This window comes from Scyliorhinus torazame, chromosome 17, assembly GCF_047496885.1.
Source record: "Scyliorhinus torazame isolate Kashiwa2021f chromosome 17, sScyTor2.1, whole genome shotgun sequence".
Classification (NCBI taxonomy): Eukaryota; Metazoa; Chordata; class Chondrichthyes; order Carcharhiniformes; family Scyliorhinidae; genus Scyliorhinus; species Scyliorhinus torazame.
This window is the reverse complement of record NC_092723.1, coordinates 9,216,835-9,241,258: the sequence shown is the minus strand read 5'-3', so window position 1 is coordinate 9,241,258 and position 24,424 is coordinate 9,216,835. Positions and strand designations below refer to the sequence as shown.

Sequence of the window (24,424 nt, the reverse complement as noted above, 5' to 3'; positions counted from 1 at the left end):
CACTCACGAATCCCATTTTTTTGCTCATTAAAATTGCCACACCCCTCGATTTCAAATCAAACCCCGAGTGAAAAACCTGCCCGACCCACCCCTTCTTTAACCTAACCTGGTCCTTCACACGGAGGTGTGTCTCCAGCAAAAAGACAACTCCCGCTTTCAAGCTCCTGAAGTGCGCGAACACCCGCGACCTTTTAACCGGCCCATTCAGTCCCCGGACGTTCCACGTTCCCAACCTTACCGGAGGCTTGCGCCTCCAATCCCCTATACCGTCCGTCATCTTCCCCACTTAACTCCTGCCCCTTTAATTCCACTCTCTACCTAGCCCATCCCAGATGGCTCCTTTCTTCGCCCTTGACCATGTCACCTCTCACCCCCTGCCGCATCGCAAAAATACAATTGCATTAATAGGTGCCAGGGACATTTAATGATGTGATAAATTGTAACTTTCCAAAGTTTGACGTTACTTAAATTGGAAACGATATCTGTTTTTCTAACAAGGTCATCATGTTTGACATTTTCAAGACATTTTCCATAATGGAAAAACTTTCATTTACCTGATCTGTTATCCAAATCTGTAAACGACTGAATGGATTGATCCCGATGACTATAAAAGTAGCAACAACCAGAACCCATTCACATTGGAATTTGACATTTCCTTGTGGTGTCCTTCAACTACTCGAAGAGGCAAAAATGAAGTGGTTGCTCATTGCACTTGCTTGCATTCAGCTCTCTGAATGTTTAGTCAGGTAAGATTTTTTTCTATTATAAATTTAGAGTACCCAATTGTTTTATTCCAATTAAGGGGCAATTTAGCACGCCCAGTCCACCTACCCTGCACATCTTTTTGGTTTGTGGGGGTGAGAGCCACGCAGTCAGGGGGTGAATGTGCAAACTCAACTTGGACAGTGACCCGGGGCCGGGATCGAACCCAGGTCCTAGACGCGTGAGACAGCAGTACTAACCACTGCGCCACCGAGCTGCCCAGTCAGCTAGGTATTTGTGATTGCAGTCTTGGTTTTGAAGTTTGGATATGTGTTGAATGTACCCTCACAGAAGACGATAATGCTAGCAAAATACTTGGTGTTTGGTTTGAACGTTTCAATTATGTATCTCTCTCTTCCACCATTCGGGATATCGGAACAGGAGTGGGCCATTAACCCCTCGAGCTGGTTCTGCCAGTCAATGAGGTTGTGGGTGATGTCCATACAGCAGCCTTTGACTTATTCCCTTTGTATCTTTGGAGAACACAAATCTCAGATTTAAAATATATCGTTGATCTAGCAGCCACGGCCAGTTGTGGAGGAGAGTTCCAAACGTCTACCACCCTTTGTGTGTCGAAGTGTTATCAACTTTCACTCCTGAAAGATTCAACAGCTGTAATCTGTAGACTAGTCCCTTAGACCGTGACACCTCAAACAACGGAACCAGTTTCTCTCTATCTAACCTATCTTTTCCCCTTAATATCCTGTAAACTTTAATCAAATTGCTTCTTAATCTTTTAAATTTAAGGGAATGAAACCCTGCTGTGTGCAAGATCCTCTCATAATTAATCACGCAGAATGAAGGTGTCATTCTGGTAAATCTACGGTTATTGGTGAAGGCCCCGACTTCTCAACCTTGCCCCTCGCCTGAGGCGTGGTGATCCTCAGGTTAAATCTCCACCAGTCAGCTCTCCCCCTCAAAGGGGAAAGCAGCCTATGGTTATCTGGGACTGTGGTGACTTTGTCTACCTCTACCTAGAACACTCCGGGTGTGAGGGATGTGAATAGTCGAAACATGACTTCTACCCCCACGTATTCTAGTCCTATAGACATAAAGGTCAACGCGAGCCTTTTAGATTATTCTCTGTACCTGCTTGTGACTTGTTCACAACAGTAACAATGCCTGGATTCGTAATGGGCCGATTTGCTGTCGGGCCCAATGTTTCACTCAGATGCCTGGTTGCATAGTTATAAAATGGCGACGAAAGCTCAGGAAATTGGGTGAATAAGCTTCCATAAGCTTTACCCTCAGTCCCTTCTGCCTGGGATGTTGCAACCAGCTGCTTCTTGGCGACTAGATTGTATGCACATTATCAATGTTTTAGCCTCACTAAGGCACCATAACACACAACATATATAAAATCTATCTATTCTAACTTCAGGTAGAAATGTGCTTTTACAAACAAAGTCCATTTTGAGTTGGTGCAAGGTGGTTTCCCTGTGCAATGGAACTCTCAGTGGCGAACAGGATTGTTTTTCTTTCTGCACCATTATGGTTTTTGAATTTATTAATAGTTGTGGCCAATATTTCTTAAATTTGTAATGTATATGGAGACAATTTTGATGTAATTATTATATTGCGAAAAGGAATGAAATGCTCTTTCTCAATGCGATGCGCACAATCAGCATGCATCTCAAATCATGAGAGATGTTATTTAAATGCAGATTGATCCCTCCTGGTCTATCTTGAAAATAGTTGTGCTCACTGTGGCCTACTCCCACTCGGAATTTGTATGTTGACAGAATCACAGACAATACAGTGCAGAAGAGACCCTTTGACCCACTGAGTTTGCATCGGCACATGAAAAACACCTGACCTACCTGCCCAATCCCATTTTTTTTTAGAGATTTAGAGTACCCAATTCATGGGCAATTTAGCGTTTTCAATCCACCTACCCTGCACATCTTTAGGTTGTGGGGGCAATAACCACGCAATCACGGGGAAAATGTGCAAACTCTACAGTGACCCAGAGCCGGGATCGAACCTGGGACCTCGGCGCCGTGAGTCTGCAGTGCTACCACTGCGGCACGTGCTGCCCTAACCCAATCCCATTGGCCAGCACTTGGACCATTGCCTTGAATGTTATGACGAGCCAAGTGCTCATCCAGGTACTTTTTAAAGGATGTGAGGCAACCCGCCTCTACCCCCCTCCCAGGCAGCGCGTTCCAGACCCTCACCACTCTCTGGGTAAAAAGTTTCTCCTCAAATCCCCCTTAAGCTTCCTGCCCCTCACCTTGAACTTGTGTCCCCTCGTTACTGACCCTTCAACTAAGGGGAACAACTACTCCCTATTCACCTTTTGCATGCCCCTCATAATCTTGTACATCTCAATCAGGTTGTCCCTCAATCTTCACCGCTCCAGCGAAAACAACCCGACCCTGACCCAACCTCTCTTTATAACTTAAATGTTCCATCCCAGGCAACATCCTGGTGAATCTCCTCTGCTCCCCCTCCAGTGCAGTCACATCTTTCCTGTAATGTAATGACCAGAATTGCACACTGTGTGCCAGCTGTGGTCTCACCAGAGTTTATGCAACTCCAACATTACCTCACTGCTTTTGTAATCTATGCCCCAATTGACAACGGTAAGTGTCCCTTATGCCGTTTTCACCACCCTATTAAGCTGCCCTTGTGCCTTCAGAGGTATATGGTCAAACACTCCACTGATCCTTTGTTCCTGGAGCCTCCCAGTGTTACACCGTTCGTTGAATATTCCTTGTCAAATTTCTCCTTCCAAAGTGCATCACTTCACACTTTTCAGGGTTAAAGTACATCTGCCACTTAATCTGCCCATCTGGCCATCCTGTCTATATCCTCCTGTAACCCCAGACACACATCCTCACTGTCAGCCACCTGGCCAATCCTTGTGTCATCCGCGAGCTTACTGATCTACCCCTCACATAGTCATCAATGTCGTTTATATCAATAATGAATAATCGGGAAGCCAGGACAGATCCCTGGGGTACGTCCCTGGGCACTGGCCTCCAGTCACTAAAGCAGCCGCCTGTCATCACCCACTGTCTACTGCAACTAAGCCAACTTTGGATCAGTTTGTATGTGTACCTTCATTCATCGATCTCTGGTTTTTGTAAATGCTTCTTTTGTTTACCAATCACAACATAGTACATATAGGGTTATACCTTGGGCTGGATTCTCTGCCTCGCCCCGCCATATTTCTGCCCCGACTCGCCTGCGGGATGCTCCGTTACGCCGGCTGGTCAATGTGGGCTTTCCCATTGTGGGGCAACCCCACGCCGTCGGGAAACCCGGCAAAACGGAGAATCCCACCCCTTGTACACATGAAACTGCAAGGTGTAGAAAAAGATATTTGGTTAATTTAGAAGGACGTTTCTGCCTGAATGTTGATCCATTTGCATTCCGCTCCTTGCAGAGTGAAACTATTTAAGGGTAAATCTGTCCGCGATGTCTTGGAGGAACGTGGTTTACTCGAAGAGTTTCTGAAAGAACACAAAGACAATCTCTACTCAAGATTCCGTGGAGCATCCAAGGGGCAGTCGTTGGGTTCAACAGATTCACTAGTAAACTACCTGGATGTAAGTAATCTGTACTCGTTTTAAAGAAGATCAGCATACAGAATAGAATTGAAACAGTCACATCCCATCCCAGTCACTAAAGCAGCCGTCTGTCATCACCCAATGTCTCCTACAGCTAAGCCAATTGTGGATCAGTTTGTCTGTGTACCTTCATTCATCAATCTCTGGTATTTGTAAATTGTGGTTTTTATTGCATTCTGCCCTTTATTAACACAGCCACGTGTATCTGAAACCCAAAAGTACAAGTGTTGAAGTTGGTTATTTTGCGATGGATATATATTAGCACAGCGCTGAGGGAGTGCTGCATTGTCAGGGATACCCTCTATTAGAATGGACATTAAGCCAGGACCATGTCTGCCTGTGCAGATCCAGGTAATTTTTAAAAGAGTTTAGGGTCTCTGCCTCCACCACCAACCCGGGCAGCGAATTCCAGACTTCCACTATCCTCTGTGTAAAGAATTCTTCCTCATGTCCCCTCTACACCTTCTGCCTCTTATCTTGAATCTATGTCCCCTGGTTCTAGAATTCTCCACGCCGGAAAGCAAATTATTCCTGTCCACTCTATCTCTTCCCCTGATAATTTTGTACACCTCAATTAAGTCACCCCCTCAGCCTTCTTTGTTCCAAGGATAGTAACCCACCCTATCCAATCTCTCCTCATAGGTATTCTGTCCTGATGGTCTGATGGTCATCATGATTCTTAAATCATGATAGTGACTACACTTCATAGAGTACTTTACTGGTTGTTAAGTGTTTCGGGATATCCTGAAGTTGTGAAATGTTCTATTTAAATAAACAATTTATTTTCTCATTACCAGAATCATAGAACAGGTAATGAATCTGATTAATTCAGTTTCAAGATCTCTCATGAAACTGACGATAGCCACTCACCATTCCTACACATTTATGACAAAGTTTTTAAGCCGCCTCACTACGTGAACCTGTGGAATATTTGCTAAAAGTGGCAGCGCCATCTTTAAAAATCTTAGTTTGACATTTGCAAACCTAAGGAGGTTGTTTTAATGAAACTCTGAGGACAGTAACATTTTAGCTTGTTGGAAAATAGATGCAAAACTCGTTCCCATTGGGGTTGGTTAGTATGAACTCCCTAAATTATTCTGAGAAAACTCCAAAAGCTTAAGCAGGTCTGACCTGTAACGCATCTCAACTGTACTTTACTATCTGAGAAACAGACACACTCCTAATTATACATTTTCCTTTTAATTTCCTGACAGCTATCGTACACTGGAACAATCAGCGTTGGGACTCCACCTCAGAGTTTCATTGTCATCTTTGACACTGGGTCTTCAAACTTTTGGGTTCCATCGGTTTACTGCTCCAGTTATGCCTGCAGTAAGTACTTCTAGATAATAGCAGTTCTCACAATGGCACGTGTTGTTTTTTTTTGAACGCATAAAGGTTCACAGAAGCTTGAGGTGATACAGTTATTCTTCTTGACTTGGATTTGCTTCATTATGAGCTGATAGTGCAATTGTTAAACACTGAATCCCCGCTTGGCTTTGTTACATCATGTTGTGTATTTCGAATGATTGGCTAATTAAAGCCTCTGAAATATCAGGAATGACTGGTGCCCGAAAGAAGCTGGGAGCTGGATTGATTCAGGATCCAGCTGTTTGGTCAGAATATTCCAGACGTTCTACCCAGCGGGATCTTGTGATCCTGTTGACGGTAAAACCCCCGCTGCGGGTCTCGTGGCGGCGCGGGCATGCATAGAACGACAAACCCCATTGACAGCGGTGGGACCAGAATATCCAATGTTGGGCCACGTCCGTCACTGTGAGGCACGCCATGGAGCGGGGGAGGAGAATCCAGTCCAGTCCAGAACCTCATACATTTTGTTGACCATCGCCCATGTGCAGGGTCACCAAATTCTGCTGATTTCGCCTGCGTAGTTGTTCTCCTATTGGTGTGGCTGAAGTGATCCACATGGGCGAGTGAAGTGAGGTGTGTGCTTACTGGTCACAACACTGACTGTGAGAGCCGTGCACTCTGCGTCCAAAGTGTAAATATTTATGTTCTTTTTACCATTTGAAGTTGGCGATAATTTAATTAATGTGTAAATGATTAAACATTTTCTACAACTCATTATTGAATATTCGGTTTGTATTAAATCTTATTCATGGGGTCACGGTTAATGACCAAGACCAATTTCGACCTTGTGGCCCACTGAGATGGAGGAGGGTCTCTCATGCGGCCCACTCACCAGCACAGGTTGCCCATCACTGATCGTAAGCAACAAGCCCCCAGTCTCTAACCTCCCAGGCAATTCAGAGAATCATAGAATTTACAGTGCAGAATTAGGCCATTCGGCCCATCGAGTCTGCACCGGCTCTTGCAAAGAGCACAAAACTTGAGCCGCCACCACCACCCTGTCCCCGTAACCCAGTAACCCCAACTAACCTAAGGGCAATTTTAATGTGGCCAATCCACGTAACCGGCCCATCTTTGGACTGTGGGAGGAATCCGGAGCACCCGGAGGAAACCCACGCAAACGCGGGGAGAACGTGCAGACTCCGCACAGACAGTCACCCAAAGCCGGAATTGAACTTCGGACCCTAGAGCTGTGAAGCAACTGTGCTAACCACGGTGCTACCATGCTGCCCATTGTATTCATCAATGTCTTAACGAACAAAAGAGATACAGAGAGATAAAGGAAGAATGTAAATAAATTCCTCCGATCATCAGTTTTTGATTTCCAAATGAATAAGCTGGACAAACAAAAAGGTTTCTGAGTGAGAACTACCTCCTGAAATGACCCGGAGCTGTCAGACCTCAGTTATACTGTTTGTCCAGTATTAATGTTGAAACAGGGAGGGGAAAATGGGTTCTTCAGGCAATCCAGTTGTTTTATAGTCACCACGAGGGTAATTGGAACTTTCAAAAGGGCAGCAAGCGAAGGCCAGAGGCACAGAGCACCTGAGGCTGGAGAGAGAGTGAACCTGGGGGGGGAGCAGCTGATCGGAGAGGTGGGAAAACGTCAAAAGAGCAACACAGAGAGCTCCTGAGAAGATGTCAGGATTCAGTAAGTGACGCAGGACAAGAGGAAGCAGCTGATTGGTTTGGAGAGAGGAGCAGCAGCGGGGGGAGAGGAGCAGCAGCGGGGGGAGAGGAGCAGGGAGAGATGAGCAGCAAAGGGGAGAGAGGAGCAGCAGCGGGGAGAGAGGAGCAGCAGCGGGGGGAGAGGAGCAGCAGCGGGGGGAGAGGAGCAGCAGCGGGGGGAGAGGAGCAGGGAGAGAGGAGCAGCAGCGGGGGGAGCAAGGGAGAGAGAAGCAGCAGCGGGGAGAGAGGAGCAGCAGCGGGGGGAGAGGAGCAGCAAAGGGGAGAGAGGAGCAGCAGCGGGGAGAGAGGAGCAGCAACGGGGGAGAGGAGCGGGGAGAGAGGAGTAGCAGCGGGGAAAGAGGAGCAGCAGCGGGGGGAGAGGAGCAGCAGCGGGGGGAGAGGAGCAGCAGCGGGGGGAGAGGAGCAGGGAGAGAGGAGCAGCAGCGGGGGGAGCAAGGGAGAGAGGAGCAGCAGCGGGGAGAGAGGAGCAGCAGCGGGGGGAGAGGAGCAGCAAAGGGGAGAGAGGAGCAGCAGCGGGGGGAGCAAGGGAGAGAGGAGCAGCAGCGGGGAGGGAGGAGCAGCAGCGGGGGGAGAGGAGTGGGGAGAGAGGAGCAGCAAAGGGGAGAGAGGAGCAGCAGCGGGGAGAGAGGAGCAGCAGCGGGGGAGAGGAGCGGGGAGAGAGGAGTAGCAGCGGGGAAAGAGGAGCAGCAGCGGGGGGAGAGGAGCAGCAGCGGGGAGAGAGGAGCAGCAGCGGGGGAGAGGAGCAGCAGCGGGAGAGAGGAGCAGCAGCGGGGAGAGAGGAGCAGCAGCAGGGGGAGAGGAGCAGCAGCGGGGGGAGAGGAGCAGCAGCGGGGAGAGAGGAGCAGCAGCGGGGAGAGAGGAGCAGCAGCGGGGGGAGACGAGCAGCAGCGGGGAGAGAGGAGCAGCAGCGGGGAGAGAGGAGCAGCAGCGGGGGGAGAGGAGCGGGGGGAGAGGAACAGCAGCGGGGAGAGGAGCAGCAGCGGGGGGAGAGGAGCAGCAGCGGGGTGAGAGAAGCAGTGCTAACAGGGGTGAGACTGCAAGGCACGAGGGAGAGGGAAATGACAACCCCCTTTAGAAGTGACGTCACTGACAGACAGGCAGGTGAATGGAGGATGATGGGTGTGTGTTAGACCCTGTCCTATAGCAAAGCCCGGTCTCGAATCATCTCAGATTTCCCTCCCATTGGGTCAAGACCTCGCTCTGTTGGGACCGTGTGGAGGTTGTAACGACCACCCCATGTTAAACGAATCCACACACAGGCATCATCACCCCAACCCAACTCCACCCACCCAAAAACTCATCCTTGACCCTGAGGCACAGACCAAGAAGAAATCACCACAACCAATGCTAGTTTTTTATTCCATATCTATTTTTAATTAATAATAATCTTTATTATTGTCACAAGAAGGCTTAAATTAACACTGCAGTGAAGTTACTGTGAAAATCCCCGAGTCGCCACACACCAGCGCCTGTTCGGGTACACTGAGGGAGAATTCAGAATGTCCAATTCACCTAACAAGCACGTCTTTCGGGACTTGTGGGAGGAAACCGGAGCACCCGGAGGAAACCCACGCAGACATGGGGAGAACGTGCAGACTCCACATACACAGCGACCCAAGCCAGGAATTGAACCCGGGACTGTGGCGCGGTGAAGCAACAGTGCTAACCACTGCTAATTGAATTTAAATTCCTCAGATGCTCTGCTGGGATTTGACCATAGCTCTGTACCATTAATCCCGGCCAACTTGTTGTACTGAAATGAACAGAATCATCTACTGAAACTGAGTGGATACAATGTGCTTTTCTTGTAGGGGATCACACCAAGTTCATTCCACAAGACTCCTCAACATTTCAGATGGGCAACAAATATATGTCCATTCAATATGGCACAGGCAGCATGACTGGTGTTCTGGGATATGATACTCTCAGAGTAAGTCAAACTCGCTGATTACCCATCTCTGAGGGGCTCATTGCCCCAGTTGAAGTCAGCGTCGCAGATTGTGTTTTTAAAATTCTTTTGTTGGATATAGGCATCGCTGGTTAGGTCAACATTTATTGCCCATCCCTAATTGCCCTTGAGCACCTGACCAAGGGTCTACAAAACCGAAGAACAGCTTCCTGTCCTTTGTATTTCATCGTCCTTGAGTTACACACCAGCAATCGATTGGCTTTTCTGATTGATTTTTGTACCTACCTACTGGCTTTTAATGATTTGTGTTGTTGGGCTCCTGAGTCACTCTCCTCGACCATTCTTAATTCCTCACCATTTGGGAAATATTCTTTATCTTCTTCCAAAGTGGATGATCTCACACATGCCCACATTGAACTCAGAATGGCCATTCACTTATTCTATTTGTGTTCCTTTGCAAGAATGACCTTCCATCTGCACTACGTACTATCCCTGCTAACTTTATGTCATCAGCAGTCGTATACAATGCTCAATTCCTTCATCTGGGTCATTTTTGTAAGGGGGCAACGAAGAATCCACACTGTGTTTTAGAGAGAAACATCACTTATTTTATTTAACACGTTAACTATTATGTACAGCTGCCATAGTCCCCTACTGGGCCTTCTGTAGTCGGTGCCTAACTGATCGACTCTATTTATACAAAGACACATGGTCCTTGTTAAGGGTCCGCTGTCCTCTTATCGAGGGAGCTCATATTGTACAAGCTCCACGGGACGGTCGATCATCCCAACCCCGTGAGACCCGTGTGGGTTATAACCAGTCATCAAAAAATATGGCAAAAGACTGAGGTCCCAGAGCAGATCCCTACCACATTCCACCTTCCACATACCTATCCTTTATCTCCACTCTCTGCATCCTACCTCCCAAACCATTTCTAACCAAAGCCCCATGTCCATCTCCAAAGAGTGGTCTTACTTTTGCCAATAATCATTTGTTTGGAACGTTATCCAATGTCTTTTGAGGTGCCTCTGATGTAAAACCTCCATGGACGTTCCTTTGTCTACCCTTATGGGTGACCTCCTCAAAAGATTTGGCAGGTTTAGACAGACATGCCTAACCTTTAATTGAGTCACATTGGCTCTCTCTCTCCAGTTTATATTTGATTAAGTGCTGGGTCCACGCACCATAGTGACAGACAGTAACTGGGTGCACTTCGAAAGTAACTCATTGGCTGTGAAACATTTTGGGACATCTAAACAATGTCTGAAGATGCAATTTGCAAACACTGTCAAGTCCAAAATCTTTGTCAAGTTGACCCACTCGAGCTTTTGAGGCTAGTGTAAGAGCACCTAATTAGAATTGCCGAATTCAGTGCAACTGCCAACTATGGGTGCACACCTGAGCCATGTGGTCAGGAAATCCGATGCCCACCTGGGAGTTTGGAAGGTTTCCTCTGACATCTTCTCCGTATGTTGTGGGTCAAAAGCCAGTCAGAGACCAGAAATGGTTCGTCAGAAAATATTTTATTTAGAGTGACAAAATCTCTCACTGAGCAGTTACAATAACGGACATGTATACACAATACAGCTTTGTGTGGGTGCGTGCCAAAGCTTATTTTGACTGCTCATGGCCTTCAATACGCCCCCATTGTGCACATCCCATCATATTCTCACAGCTCGTGGGAAATTGCGAAATGTTAAAAATAAACAAAAACAGCTACAGTAACGTCATCTCTAACAAAACACCTCAGGAATAATGAGCCAGATGTGTGAGATAGGAGCAGCACGGTATCACAGTGGTTAGCACAGTTGCTTCACAGCTCCAGGGTCCCAGGTTCAATTCCCGGCTTGGGTCACTGTCTGTGTGGAGTCTGCACGTTCTCCCCGTGTCTGCGTGGGTTTCCTCCGGGTGCTCCGGTTTCCTCCCACAGTCCAAAGATGTGCAGGTTAGGTGGATTGACCATGATAAATTGCCCTTAGTGCCCAAAAAGGTTCGGTGTGGTTACTGGGTAACAGGCACAAGGTGGAGGTGTGGGCTGAAGTAGGGTGCTCTTTACAAAGGCCGGTGCAGACTCAATGGGCTGAATGGCCTCCTTCTGCACTGTAAATTCTCTGATTCTATGATAAAACTTATGGAAAAATACAGCAAAAGAAACAGCTTTCAAAAATGTATCTCACTTTATAACTCAAAGTAATTGTGCTAACCCTTTATTTCTCACATCACATATCTTCCTCAGCTCCTGGAGGAAGACACAATGTTCCGGAAACTCTTTAAAAACTCTTCAGTGGGATGGGTTAGTGGGGCCCACATCTGCCCATTTAGAGACTGCAGTGCCTCACCTCACTAGATACATTAGTGCCCAATGACTGAGACATTGCAGCAGAAACTTTCAGAACAGAGTGTTTATATCCCTATCTTCACATTCCGAAGACATTCACCCAGTGAGGAGCAGCCGGAGGCTCGATACCTTCCAAGGGCAATTTTAAACAGCAGAGACCAAGAAACTAGCAATACCCTAATGTGTTCATATGTTAACTTGACCTTCTTACAGGACGACCGACTGTAAATATTTAAACTGTCTTCTTTTCGATTAGGTCGGCAACATTGATATCACCCATCAAGAATTTGGTTTAAGTATCACTGAGCCTGGCAATTTCCTTTACTACGCTAATTTTGATGGAATTGTGGGATTGGGATATCCAAATTATGCCGTATCAGGTGCCACAGCTGTTTTCGATAACATGATGTCCGAGCATCTGGTGGAGCAGCCTCTGTTTTCCTTTTACCTGACCAGGTGAAGTATTTTTTAACATTCACTAATTAATCTCTTCATAAAGAGCATCTAACATAACCTGCACCAAACTTGCCCTTTTCTTCAACCTCTCTTTATCAACACCTGGATTTTTCTCTGGCATAATTCAATAGGCGATACAGCATTGGGAAATTAAGTAAAGTAAGGATGGGATGCCTGTGGACAGAACTCCACTCCCCATCTGCACTGCAGCAAAGTTTCTTCCAGTTCCCTGCCCCATCTGACAGGGATTTTAGCCACCTGACTGTCCGGCACTCCGTGTATTCAAATGATGGTGGGAGAGGCCAGGGTCAGGGAAGCCAGCCAATTTCCCTCCGTTCTGCTTTGGGACCATCACAAACAGGGGATCCAGATGCAGCAGCAGTACATGGGGTCAGAAATAGGAAGCAATAAAAGCTCTGTTGGCAGTGTGAGGGCTAGCAGTGGTCATCGCTACATCCCTTTAAGCTCATTGTTTCTCCTGGAGGGCCACAGCTCATGGAAAGCCTCACTTGGAAAAAATATTTGATGTCTTTGAATTGCTTCTGCCCCCTTTAAGAATCCTCTTCTGTTCTGCTCCAGTTTTCCTCCCTGGCTTTGCTCTGACAATCATTCCTCGGCCCATCCTGCCACCCTAGGCAGTGAACCCACTCTAGATTTGATTCCAGCCCTGTAGACTTTAATGAATAGAATAACATGCAGCATAGAAAGAGGCCATTCGGCCCATTGTGCTTGTGCTAGCGCTTTGAAGGAACTATCCAATTAGTCTTACTCCGCTGCCCTTCCACCATAACCCTTTCCCCAACATATACCCAATTCCCTTTTGCAATTTACTCTTAAATCCACTTCCATTTTCTGCCCAGGCTGTTCCCCATTCCCGATCGCAACAACAAATCAAATAAATCTGACTAGATCACGATGCAAACATTTAAAACCATGTGGATTCACACTGCTGTGGTAGGATATAGTTGCACTCTACTCATTAGTTACCACATTCTCTAGACTTTACAGAAAGTTTTCCAGCAGGTTAACAACTATTTTCAGGCACATATTTGACAAAAGGCTAATATGATGTGATCGCAGAAGCTGACAGAAATTCTGAACCTGCACAATTCCAGATTTAATTCATTTTTAACCTTGGATTTACAGAGAGAATGGTCAGTCTGGAAGTGAAGTTATATTTGGTGGAGTTGATCCAAACCATTTCACAGGTCAAATTAACTGGGTTCCCATCACCGTAGAGGGATACTGGCAAATCCATTTGGACAGGTAAGTTAATGCCTATTAACAAATGTTACATGTTCGAGATAGAATTCAGCTGCAAAGATGTGTTTTGTGCCGGAATAATTCATAATGAAAAAGAGGTTAATGTTGCACCGTGCTTGCTGGGTAGTTTAACATTACAGCCGTGTCAAAGAGAAATATCAGGAATCAGCTGGGAAATGCATAATCCAGAGTTATTCAGGTTCAAAGCAGGAGAAGCTCACTTGGCCTGTACTCCCTGCTCCATTGTGCTCTCATGGTCTTCTGCCCCATACCTCCTGATGATTCTCTACATCTTCCCTATCCACCTTATTGGAAGATCACGCAGCATGATCAATACCTCTCTAACCCTAACCCCCCCCCCCCCCCCCTGCTCAACAGATATTGATCCAACTCCTTGTAAAGACAACATCCCCAATTAATGTTGGGGCTGCTTGAATGCACGTCAACTGCAACCAGGTTTGTTGTGCACTTTTCCCATAACTGCAACATCCAAAAGCACTCTAAAGGTTAAACAGTGGATGAAACAGGGATTAAGGGAGTGCAAAGAGGGAAGGAACTAAAGGCACAGTTAAGGAATTGAGGTTTGCAGAGCCTTTTGAGGATGAAGAATGTTTTGAAACAGAATTCCCAGCAAAAAAAACCTACAACGACTGGCTCCAGAGAGCAAACAAGAATGCAGAGTAACTGGGAGGCAGAGCTGACGGCATGTGCTGTTATTTAGAGTTGGAGAAGATCACAATGATTGAGATTACCAAGCCAGTTGAGGAACATGAACAGGAAGAGGGAGGTTTTGAAGCCAATACACTGGATGACAGAGAGTCAAATGCAAACCAGAACAGTGGGAATCAACTTACATGGACCTGGAAAAACATTGCAAGACAATAGTTGCAAGTGTACTAAAGACAGAGCAGCCAGACTGAGAGATTCAAAAACACAATCCGAGTGTCATGTTTTATATTTACCGCACGTATAATAATCATCTTGATGCACAATGCACACATTTGCACACATTAATCTCAGTTGTCAATTAGATTTACAAAACAGGTCACCTAACTATGAATGTCCTTTTACTTCCTAGTGTGAAAATAAATGGCCAGGTGGTGGCTTGCCAAAGTGGTTGTCAGGCCGTTGTCGATAGTGGAACCTCTGTGATCGTTGGACCTACTGCACCTATTCAGAAAATACTGCGTGCGATTGGCGCTGGCCCATTAAATGGCCCATGGGTAACTTGCACTGTATTTTATCATGGGAAGGAGATAATTTCATCTCAAATCTTAAAGTACAGAAGTTTCTTATATTAAAGGAGGTTCAGATGCATTGATAACGATATTTAATTAAATAAATTCTCAGAGCTAACGTTTGGTCAATAATTCAATTTAAACATAGATGAGAGCTGCTCCTTCAGATTATATCACTGTTAACTTCTTCTTTCTCTGTTCTACAGTATTACGTCTCCTGCAATTCCGTGTCCAGCATGCCCGATGTGACATTCGTCATCAATGGAATTGACTATCCCGTTTCTTCTTCTGCTTATGTGCTCAAGGTATGTTTTAACCCTTAGGCTGCCGGAATTTCCACAGCCCCGTACACCATCTCAGGGTTACTGGTTTTAGAACAGGTTTCAGTGCAATGGCATGGCCCAGTTTTTACACTGAGCCCTAATGTCAGCTGACTATGAATAATGTTCAGGAAACGTGTGTTTTTTTTAAATAAATGTTATTCAAACCAGAATGTACATGAATGTTCGGTGGGGTTACTGAGATAGGGTGTGGGTGTAGCCTTAAGTAGGGTGCTCTTTCCAAGGGCCGGTTCAGACTCGATGGGCCAAATGGCCTCCTTCTGCACTGTCATGATTCTTCTTCACTTTTGGCCATTTTCAATTTGTAGCCTGAAAAAACGCCAAACGTGTCCAATGTGCCCATTACCCGATCCATACATTCTAACAGATTGGAAATGTACAGCAACAAGTCATCTGCATGCAGAGAGACTCTGCTCCCTGCCTCTCCTTACAATGCCCGACCAATGGGGAGGCGGTGGCGTAGTTGTACCGCCAACAAAATGGCGAACTGTTCATTATCTATTTGCCAAACGTGCGACGTGGTGATGTGAATGTTTTCAGCGGGGGCGCGGTGGCGCAGTGGTTAGCACTGCTGCCTATGGCGCTGAGGACCCGGCTTCAATCCATGCTCCGGGTCACTATCTGTGTGGAGTTTGCACATTCTCCCCGTGTCTGCGTGGGTTTCACCCCCACAGCCCAAAGATGTGCAGAGTAGGTGGATTGGCCGCGCTAAATTGCTCCTGAATTGGAAAAAGAAATTGGGTATTCTAAATTAATTTTTTTAAAGTGAAGGTTTTCTGCTGGATTTTCTCTTACCACAGACTCTTTTCCTTCAAATTAATCCATTGTGCAAAGTGCTTTGGTCTTTTTTCCAAGGAAACATCAGGGTGTTCTCCTCATCATGAGGTTTGGGGCAGTTACTTTGTTTCCTATCTGTCAATTAAGTATGGTTGTATGTAACGCAATATGTTTGCGTGTAATACCATATTCTGCAAAAGCAAATGTAATCTTAGAAGCAACAAATGTAGGAAAATCTGCTGATTTGTTCTTTATTCCTTTGCTTGCAGAGAACTTCCAATGGAAAGCACTATTGTATGAGCGGATTTGACAACATGGCTCTTCCTACTACTGAAAAGCTCTGGGTTCTTGGAGATGTCTTCATTGGAGTCTACTATTCCATTTTTGACCGAGGAAACAACCAAGTGGGTTTCGCCAAGGCTGCCTAATTTATTCATCCATGATGTTGTTTCCTTTTCCTCGCCCCAAATCACAACTACCAACATCGCCTGAATTCCTCACAATTTCCAAATGCAATGGCCAACACAGTAGCAGCAAAATGGTGAAAAATATTATGAGTAATGATTTGTACAGATGAAGATGACATTTGTTATTAAACCGAACAAGATAAAGATTACCTGTTTAGCTGTGAATCTATTTAGAGTTTTACATGGCAGATGATTATTGGAAAGTATTAATGGAGAATATTAAAAAATGAACATTACAGTATCAAAAATTCATTAATAGCTCTGATCTCCTTTTTGATATAAGACCATAAGACATTGGAGCAGAATTAGGCCAGTCAGCCCATCGAGTCTGCTCCGTCACTCAATCATGGCTGACATTTTCTCATCCCCATTCTCCTGCCTTCTCCCCATAACCTCTGATCCACTTATTAATCAAGAACCTATCTATCTCTGTCTTAAAGACACTCAGTGATTTGGCCTCCACAGCCTTCTGCGGTAAAGAGTTCCACAGATTCACCACCCTCTGGCTGAAGAAATTCCTCCTCATCTCTGTTTTAAAGGATCGTCCCTTTAGTCTGAGATGGTGTCCTCTAGTTCTTGTTTTTCCTACAAGTGGAAACATGCTCTCCACGTCCACTCTATCCAGGCCTCGCAATATCCTGTAAGTTTCAATAAGATCCCTCCTCATCCTTCTAAACTCCAACAAGTATAGACCCAGAGACCTCAACCGTTCCTCATACGACAAGCTCTTAATTCCAGGGATCATTCTTGTGAACCTCCTCTGAACCCTTTCCAAGGCCAGCACATCCTTCCTTAGATACGGGGCCCAAAACTGCTCACAATACTCCAAATGGTGTCTGACCAGAGCCTTATATGAGTATTGGAGGTAAATGAGATGCCGCCCAGTTTCTGCTCACACTGGACAAGTGTCTGATCTCTGATATTTCTTCCCAAACCAAGTACCCACTGAATCCAGCTTTCAGCCAAATTAAAATTTCTTGGGCCAGAATTTCCGTCCCGGGACGCCCGGAATGCGTTCCCTGATGGGACGGAGAATCGGACGTTGGGGGAAAATCAGGATCAGCAAAGGTGCCCAATCCGAACACCATGATCCGAACCCCGCTGGCGGTGTGAACGAGGTCCACAATCCACACCAACAGGGGGGAACGTAAATAAATGTAAATAAATCTTTATGCTCCGTCCTCCCATGATTCCCCTGTTTACTCGGTTGTGAATCAAGTGCACGCGGATCACTTGTGGTCTCAGCAAACCGTGAAGCTGACGTGGTTGTCATGATATGCAAACATGCAGCTAATGAACACATGGAATAGTTCACGATCAATGAGCAGTCAGGACACTCAGGGGTGGTATCTCACTATAAAAGGGATGAGGCACTCACACCCCGCCTCTTTCCACAGACCAACATCTACAGAGTGAGACAGGGTGTATCCTCAGCATCACACCCCAGCACGTGGCTTAGAGCAAGGCTGGTTCAGTTAGACTGAGTTACTACATTTAGATTAGCAGAGAGTAGAACTCATTGAGAACTGTGCTAATAGTCCAATAAAACACATTGAGCCCACTTCAAACTCTGGAGCATCTTTTACTCAAAACTGCATCAAGTGGCAGCTTGTGTTATTCCAAATTACAGAACACAACAGTGGTGGACCTCACGCAGGGCCAAGGGGGCAACGGTTGCCACCTTGAACCACCGCAAGGTCCACCATACCAGGGCCATGCTGGTAGAAACCATCCGAGCCCGTCCGAGGGCCAATCCCACCCCCCACCCCAACAATGCACCACCTGCCGACCGTTCCTCCAGCAGAACGCTCCCTCACGGCGCTGACAGCGACCCCTCGAATAGGGGGACCCCCAGGACCCCTGTAATAGGGAAAACCCTTTCCCCCCAGGGACAGTCTCCCTAAAGGAACACCCTGCACAGACCAGTGTGTGTGTGGCTGTGCGTGTGTGGGTGAGTATGTGTGGTTGTGTGTGTGTGTATATGTGTTTATGTGTGTATTTGTGTTTGTGTGTGTATGTAAGTGTGTGTATGTGTGTTTATGTGTGTGTGTATATGTGTGTTGTGTGTGTATGCCTGTATATGTGTATTTGCATGGGTGTATATATGTGTGTGTGCATATATGTGTGCTGTGTGTGTGTGTCTGTGTGTGTATATATGTGTGTTGTGTGTGTGTTTGTGTGTATGTGTGTGTGTGGGTGTGTGTCTGTGTGTACATGTGTGTTGCATGTGTGTGTATATATGTGTGTGCATATATATGTGTTATGTGTGTGTGTATATATATGTGTGGTGTGTGTGTCTGTGTGTATGTGTGTGCGTGGGTGTGTGTCTGTGTGTATATGTATGTTGCGTGTGTGTGTGTGTCTGTGTATATGTGTGTTGTCTGTGTGTGTGTGTTGTTATGGGCCAGGGTTTAGAGAACCCCAAAGTGTAGCATGGAGTTCACCTGACCCACAATTTTTAATAGATTGTGGTATGGGGAGAACAGTGCCCACTCTGCAGGTGTGGTACAGCAGAAATGGAAAAGTATTGTTTAAAACAAAACAATGTTTATTCTATGAACTCAAGTTAACCTTTTTGAAACATACAGCGAACAGCTTAGCAACCATCAGTTCAAATACAACCCCAAAGAATACAACACTAAGTAATCCTTAATAACTTCCCAAACAACATCCAGAAGACAAAAGAAATACCTTTTAACAGAAGCACATTAGGTTACATTCACTACTGAGATCATTTATAATTCTGAATTCACCAAATGATCAAGAGGTAGTCTTTTCATGGCAGGGAGATCAACAATATACCTGCTCTGTCCGGCTTCAGCTCCAACACTGAAAACAAAACTCAAACACACCCTGCAGCAAACAGACTAAAACAAAAGTAAAAAGCTGACAGACAGCCCAGCTCCACCCACACTGACATCACTGATAAACACCCATTTCTTCAAGGTACATTTCTTAAACATCCATTTCTTAAAGGTACTTTCACATGACACCTCCCCCAAGAAAAAAAACAAAAACTTCAAGATGGTTTCATTGTTCACCTTTTCACTATCCTTTGACAAATGCACACTGTAAATATACTTTTTCGTTTCAAAAAAACAACAAAGCAAACAAGTATAATAATATAGTCCATTTTTTTTGTCGTTCCTCTTCCTCCAACTGAAATTGCTTCCGTTCATCACATTCGTGACAAAGCATCAGCTATCACGTTTTCTCGTCCTGCCACATGTACTATTTTTAAATGAAATGGCTGTAACAATAAACTCCAGCGAAACAGCCTTTCATTGTTATTCTGGAATCGCTCCAAAAACGTCAACGAATTATGATCAGTATATATAACGGTGTCAGACGGATTGCTGGTCACATAAATGTGAAAATGTTGCAAAGCCAGCACCAAACTCAAAGTCTCCTTCTCAATCATGGAATACTTTTCCTGGTGAGAATTCAATTTCTTTGAAAAATAACCAATAGACCGCTCTAGCCCTTCGTCGTCATCTTGTAGAAGCATTGCACCTACACCCACATCACTCGCATCAACAACCACTTTGAATGGTTTCGGTTAATTTGGGATGACTAACACAGGAGCAGTGGTTAACACAGCCTTCAGGCCGTCAAATGCCTGTTGACACTCCGCTGTCCACTGGAATTTGTTATGCTTCTTGAGCAAGTCGGTCAGTGGAGCGACCACACTGCTAAAATTCGGTACAAAGTTCCGGTAAAATACACTCATACCAAGAAATCACATTATTTCCCGTTGTTTCAAAGGTATCGGAAACTCCCGAATAATTTTTGTTTTCACATCCCGTGTGACCAGTCGACCCTGTCCGATTGTATGGCCAAGGAAAGTGACTTGGGCTTTTCCAAATTCACTTTTGGCTAGGTTTCTCACCAAACCCACCTCCTGAAGTCGATCGAATAATTCCATCAGATGTTTTAAATGTTCTTTCCATGTCTGGCTGAAAATTACCAGATCGTCGATGTATACCGCACAATTGGGTAGTCCTGAAACAACTTTGTTAGTTAACCGTTGAAATGTTGCTGGTGCGTTTTCATGCCAAATGGCATAACTTTGAATTGGTATATACCATCTGGAGTCACAAAAGCTGAAATCTCCTTCGCCTTTTCGGATAAAGGTACCTGCCAGTAATCTTTAAGTAAATCCAGTTTGGAAATAAAAACTGATTGTCCCACTTTCTCAACGCAATCCTCCAAAATTGGGATAGGATAAGAGTCCATTCTTGTAACTGCATTAACCGATCTATAGTCCACACACAACCATTGGGTACCATCTGGTTTTGGTACCATCACTATGGGTGAGCTCCATTGTCTGCAACCCACTTCAAAGGGGGGTTTAAGCATACTCTCAATCTCTTTGTTAACCTGTGCCAATCTTAAAGGGTTAAGTCTGTATAGATGTTGTTTGATTGGAACAGCATTTCCCACATCTACATCATGCATAGCCATTTTAGTACTTCCCAATTTATCTCTACAAACTTGTCCACGTGATATCAATAACTCTTTCGGGTCGGATCGTTTTTCCTCTGGAAGGTAACTCACCAATTTATCCCAATTTTTAAGAACATTCTCATTTTCCAATTTAATTTGAGGTATGTCAAATTCACAGTCATCTGGATTTGGTTCGCCACTTTGAGTTAGAATCATTAAAACCTCCTCCTTTTTCTCTCCTTCCCTTTCAAAGTACCTTTTAAGCATATTCACATGACACACTCGGTGAGTTTTCCTTCTATCTGGTGTTTTTACCACATAATTCACCTCATTAATTTCCTTTCAGTCTGATAATGTCCACAAAACCTAGCTTTTAAAGGCTCACCGATCACTGGTAACAACAATAAAACCTTATCTCCACTGGCAAAACTACAAACTTTGGATCTCTTGTCCGCTACCCATTTCATCACATTTTGTGCAATTTTCAAATGTTGTCTCGCCAATTCACCTGCTCTATTTAATCGTTCCCTAAAATTTGACATGTAATCCAATACTGTAATTTCCGATTTCTCACTCGCCAATTTTTCCTGAATCGATTTAAGTGGTCCTCTTACCTCATGACCAAAAATTAGTTCAAAAGGATTAAATTTGGTTGACTCATTATTCCTAATTGCAAACAATACGAATGGAATTCCTTTATCCCAATCCTCTGGATAATCTTGACAATAATCCCTCAACATTGTCTTTAATGTCTGATGCCACCTTTCTAAAGCTCCCTGCGATTCTGGATGGTACGCAGTTGATTGAAATTGTTTTATTCCTAAGCTATCCATAACTTCTTTGAATAACTTTGAGGTAAAATTTGATCCTTGATCCGATTGTATTTCTGTGGGTAGACCATATCTAGTAAAGAATTTAAGTAACTCCTCCACAATCTTTTTAGCTGTAATGTTACATACTGGAATGGCCTCTGGAAACCTAGTAGACACGTCCATTATAGTCAAAAGATATTGATTCCCACTTTTTGTTTTAGGAAGCGGTCCTATGCAATCAATTAGGACCCTTGTAAAAGGTTCCTCAAATGCTGGAATGGCTATTAAGGGCGCTGGTTTTATCACTGCTTGAGGTTTCCCTATCACTTGACATGTGTGACATGACTGACAAAATTTAATTACATTTTTATGTAGTCCAGGCCAATAAAAATGTTTTTGTATTTTATATTGAGTTTTCCTTATTCCCAAATGACCTCCCACTGGTACCTCATGTGCAACTCGCAACATCTACTTTCTATATCCTACTGGCAATACTACTTGATAAACTTCTGCCCACTTTTCATCTGCCTGCATATGTAAAGGTCTCCATTTTCTCATCAAGACATCACTTTTACGGTAATAACACTCTGGTGTACACTCAGATTCCTCTTCCGTGTATGCTTTCTGATCCATCCATTTAATTTCTATATCTTTCTGTTGGAACTCCGCTAATTTTCCTGAACTAAAAATATCCGCCTCATCCTCCACCTGTTCTTGTTCTTTTTCAACCATCTGATCAAAAATCGTTTCTGATAATTGCACTTCAACTTCATCTTCACTCTTTGATTTCTCCTCTTGTCTTAACCTGTGACTTTGCGACCTTGTTACTACACAATCCGGAAAAATCCCAGGATATTCGTCCTTCAACACTTCAGTTGTCTGATTTTTCACTGGCTTATCAATCACAGTAGGCATCACTCCCACCTGCGATCCAGCTATATCATTACCCATGATAAACTGTATTTCTGGACAAGATAGCTTCTCCTACTATCACTTCACCACTCTTCACTGGACTTTCCAACCTTACCTTATATAATGGAACACTACTCCTCTCACCCTGAATTCCACATATTACCACCTTTCCTGGCAACATTCTTCCCAAACTACATAACTCCTCATCTCTTGCCATTAAAGATTGACTAGCTCCCGTATCTCTTAAAATTGTGACTTCTTTACCTGCTCTTCCTGATACACATGAGTAAACTTTACCCACACAAGTCAATTCTTTAAAGAGATCTGGCACCTTATTATCAATCACCTCTTGATCAGGCTGCATAATCCTTTGCACCTCCTTCGCTTCACTTGGGCTTTCCTTTACCACTTTAAGAAGCCTCACTGTCTTATCCTGTTTTACCACATCAGCCTTCCCAGTGCTTTTCTTCAACCACCAACACTGTGACTTTACATGGCCTAGTTCATTACAGTGAAAACATTTGAAACTTTTCATGTCTTTTCCACCCTCCTGGATTTCTTTTTTAGTCTGAAGTGCGCTCTCCTTATTATCTCCCATCAGATCACCTTTGCCTCTACCACTTGAGTGTTTCTCATGTCCCCAGTTTCTATCCCTCACAGCTGAAACTGATGTCGGAAACCAAGTTTTGATTTATGAACTAATTCATAATCATCTGCCATTTCTGCTGCTAATCATGCAGTTTTAACCCTCTGCTCTTCCACATGAGTTCTCACTACATCAGGAATTGAATTTTTAAACTCCTCCAAAAGTATAATTTGTCTGAGATCTTCATACGTTTGGTCTATTTTCAAAGCCCTTATCCACCTCTCAAAATTACTCAGTTTGAGCCTTTCAAACTCCATGTATGTTTGACCAAATTCTTTCCTTAAATTTCTAAACCTTTATCTGTAAGCTTCAGGCACTAGTTCATATGCACCTAAGATGGATTTTTTCACCTCCTCATACGTACCAGATACCTCCTCCAGTAGTGATGCAAACACTTCACCAGCCCTACGTATCACCTTTGCTTGAATCAGTAATATCCACATGTCCTATGGCCATTTCATTTGTTTAGCTACCTTCTCAAATGAAATGAAAAAGGCTTCCACCTCCTTCTCGTCAAACCTTGGCAATGCTTGGACATATTTAAATAGATTCCCACCAAGCCTTCGACTTTGACGCTCTTTCTCACTGTCCTCATCACTATCATCCAACTGTACGTTTCCCTTTACGTCTGCCAATTTTAACTGACTGTCATGTTTCATGGCCATTTTCCGAAGTTCAAACTCTCTCTCTTTATCTTTTTCCCTGATCTGTATCTCCCTTTCTCTTTCTTGTTGTTCTGCTCGGGCTATTATTTCTTTTCTCCTTTCTTCTCTCTCCTTTTCTTTTTCCTCTCTATCTCTTTCTCTTTCCGCTCTCTCTTTCTTTTTCCTCTCTTTCGTATTCAAGCTGCTTTAACTCTTTCTCATGTTCTAGTTGCTTAAGCTGCAACTGGATCTTAGCCATTTCTAATGAGTTAGACTGCATCTCAGGCAACTTTAAATGCTTAGCCACTGCCATAATTACCTCATCTTTTTGCATTTTGTCAGGTAATGTTAACTGCAATGTTTTTGCCAAATCTAACAGTCTGCTTTTAGTCTCTGTCCGTAAGGTACTGCGTGTGACCGCCTCCACCCCCAAAAACCTCAGAGCCTCTGAAAGAGCCATTGTCCACAACACACTCCCTACTTAAACTAGAATACTACATCAGAAAATCAACCACAATATGCTCACTCCTCACTGACTTTACGTTCACTGAGCCAATCCAATAGATAGATTTTTATCCCCTCGAGCCCCCAATTTGTTATGGGCCAGGGTTTAGAGAACCCCAAAATGTATCATGGAGTTCACCTGACCCACAACGTTTAATAGATTGTGGTATGGGGAGCACACGGTCCACTCTACAGGTGTGGGACAGCAGAAATGGAAACGTTTTTTTTTAAGCAAAACAATGTTTATTCTATGAACTCAAGTTAACCTTTTTAA

At 44.5% G+C, this 24,424-nt stretch overlaps 1 protein-coding gene across 1 annotated transcript; it reads left to right on the top strand.

The window, feature by feature from the left end:
* Window positions 1-613: 613 nt before the first annotated feature.
* LOC140393693 (pepsin A-3-like) lies at window positions 614-16,444 on the top strand. The gene is made up of 9 exons (XM_072479988.1): window positions 614-746; window positions 4,154-4,316; window positions 5,552-5,669; window positions 9,209-9,327; window positions 11,901-12,100; window positions 13,247-13,366; window positions 14,442-14,586; window positions 14,808-14,906; window positions 15,989-16,444. Exons 1-9 carry the CDS (start codon window positions 691-693, stop codon window positions 16,145-16,147), a joined length of 1,179 nt encoding a protein of 392 aa, XP_072336089.1. The 5' UTR covers window positions 614-690; the 3' UTR covers window positions 16,148-16,444.
* The last annotated feature ends 7,980 nt before the right edge of the window (window positions 16,445-24,424 follow it).

Bases quoted from the DNA above. Each gene is read 5' to 3' on its own strand.
- LOC140393693 (XM_072479988.1), top strand. From the start codon at position 691: ATGAAGTGGTTGCTCATTGCACTTGCTTGCATTCAGCTCTCTGAATGT. The intron at 4,317-5,551 runs GTAAGTAATCTG...ATTTCCTGACAG, and splicing joins CACTAGTAAACTACCTGGAT to CTATCGTACACTGGAACAAT. The intron at 14,907-15,988 runs GTATGTTTTAAC...CTTTGCTTGCAG, and splicing joins CTTCTGCTTATGTGCTCAAG to AGAACTTCCAATGGAAAGCA.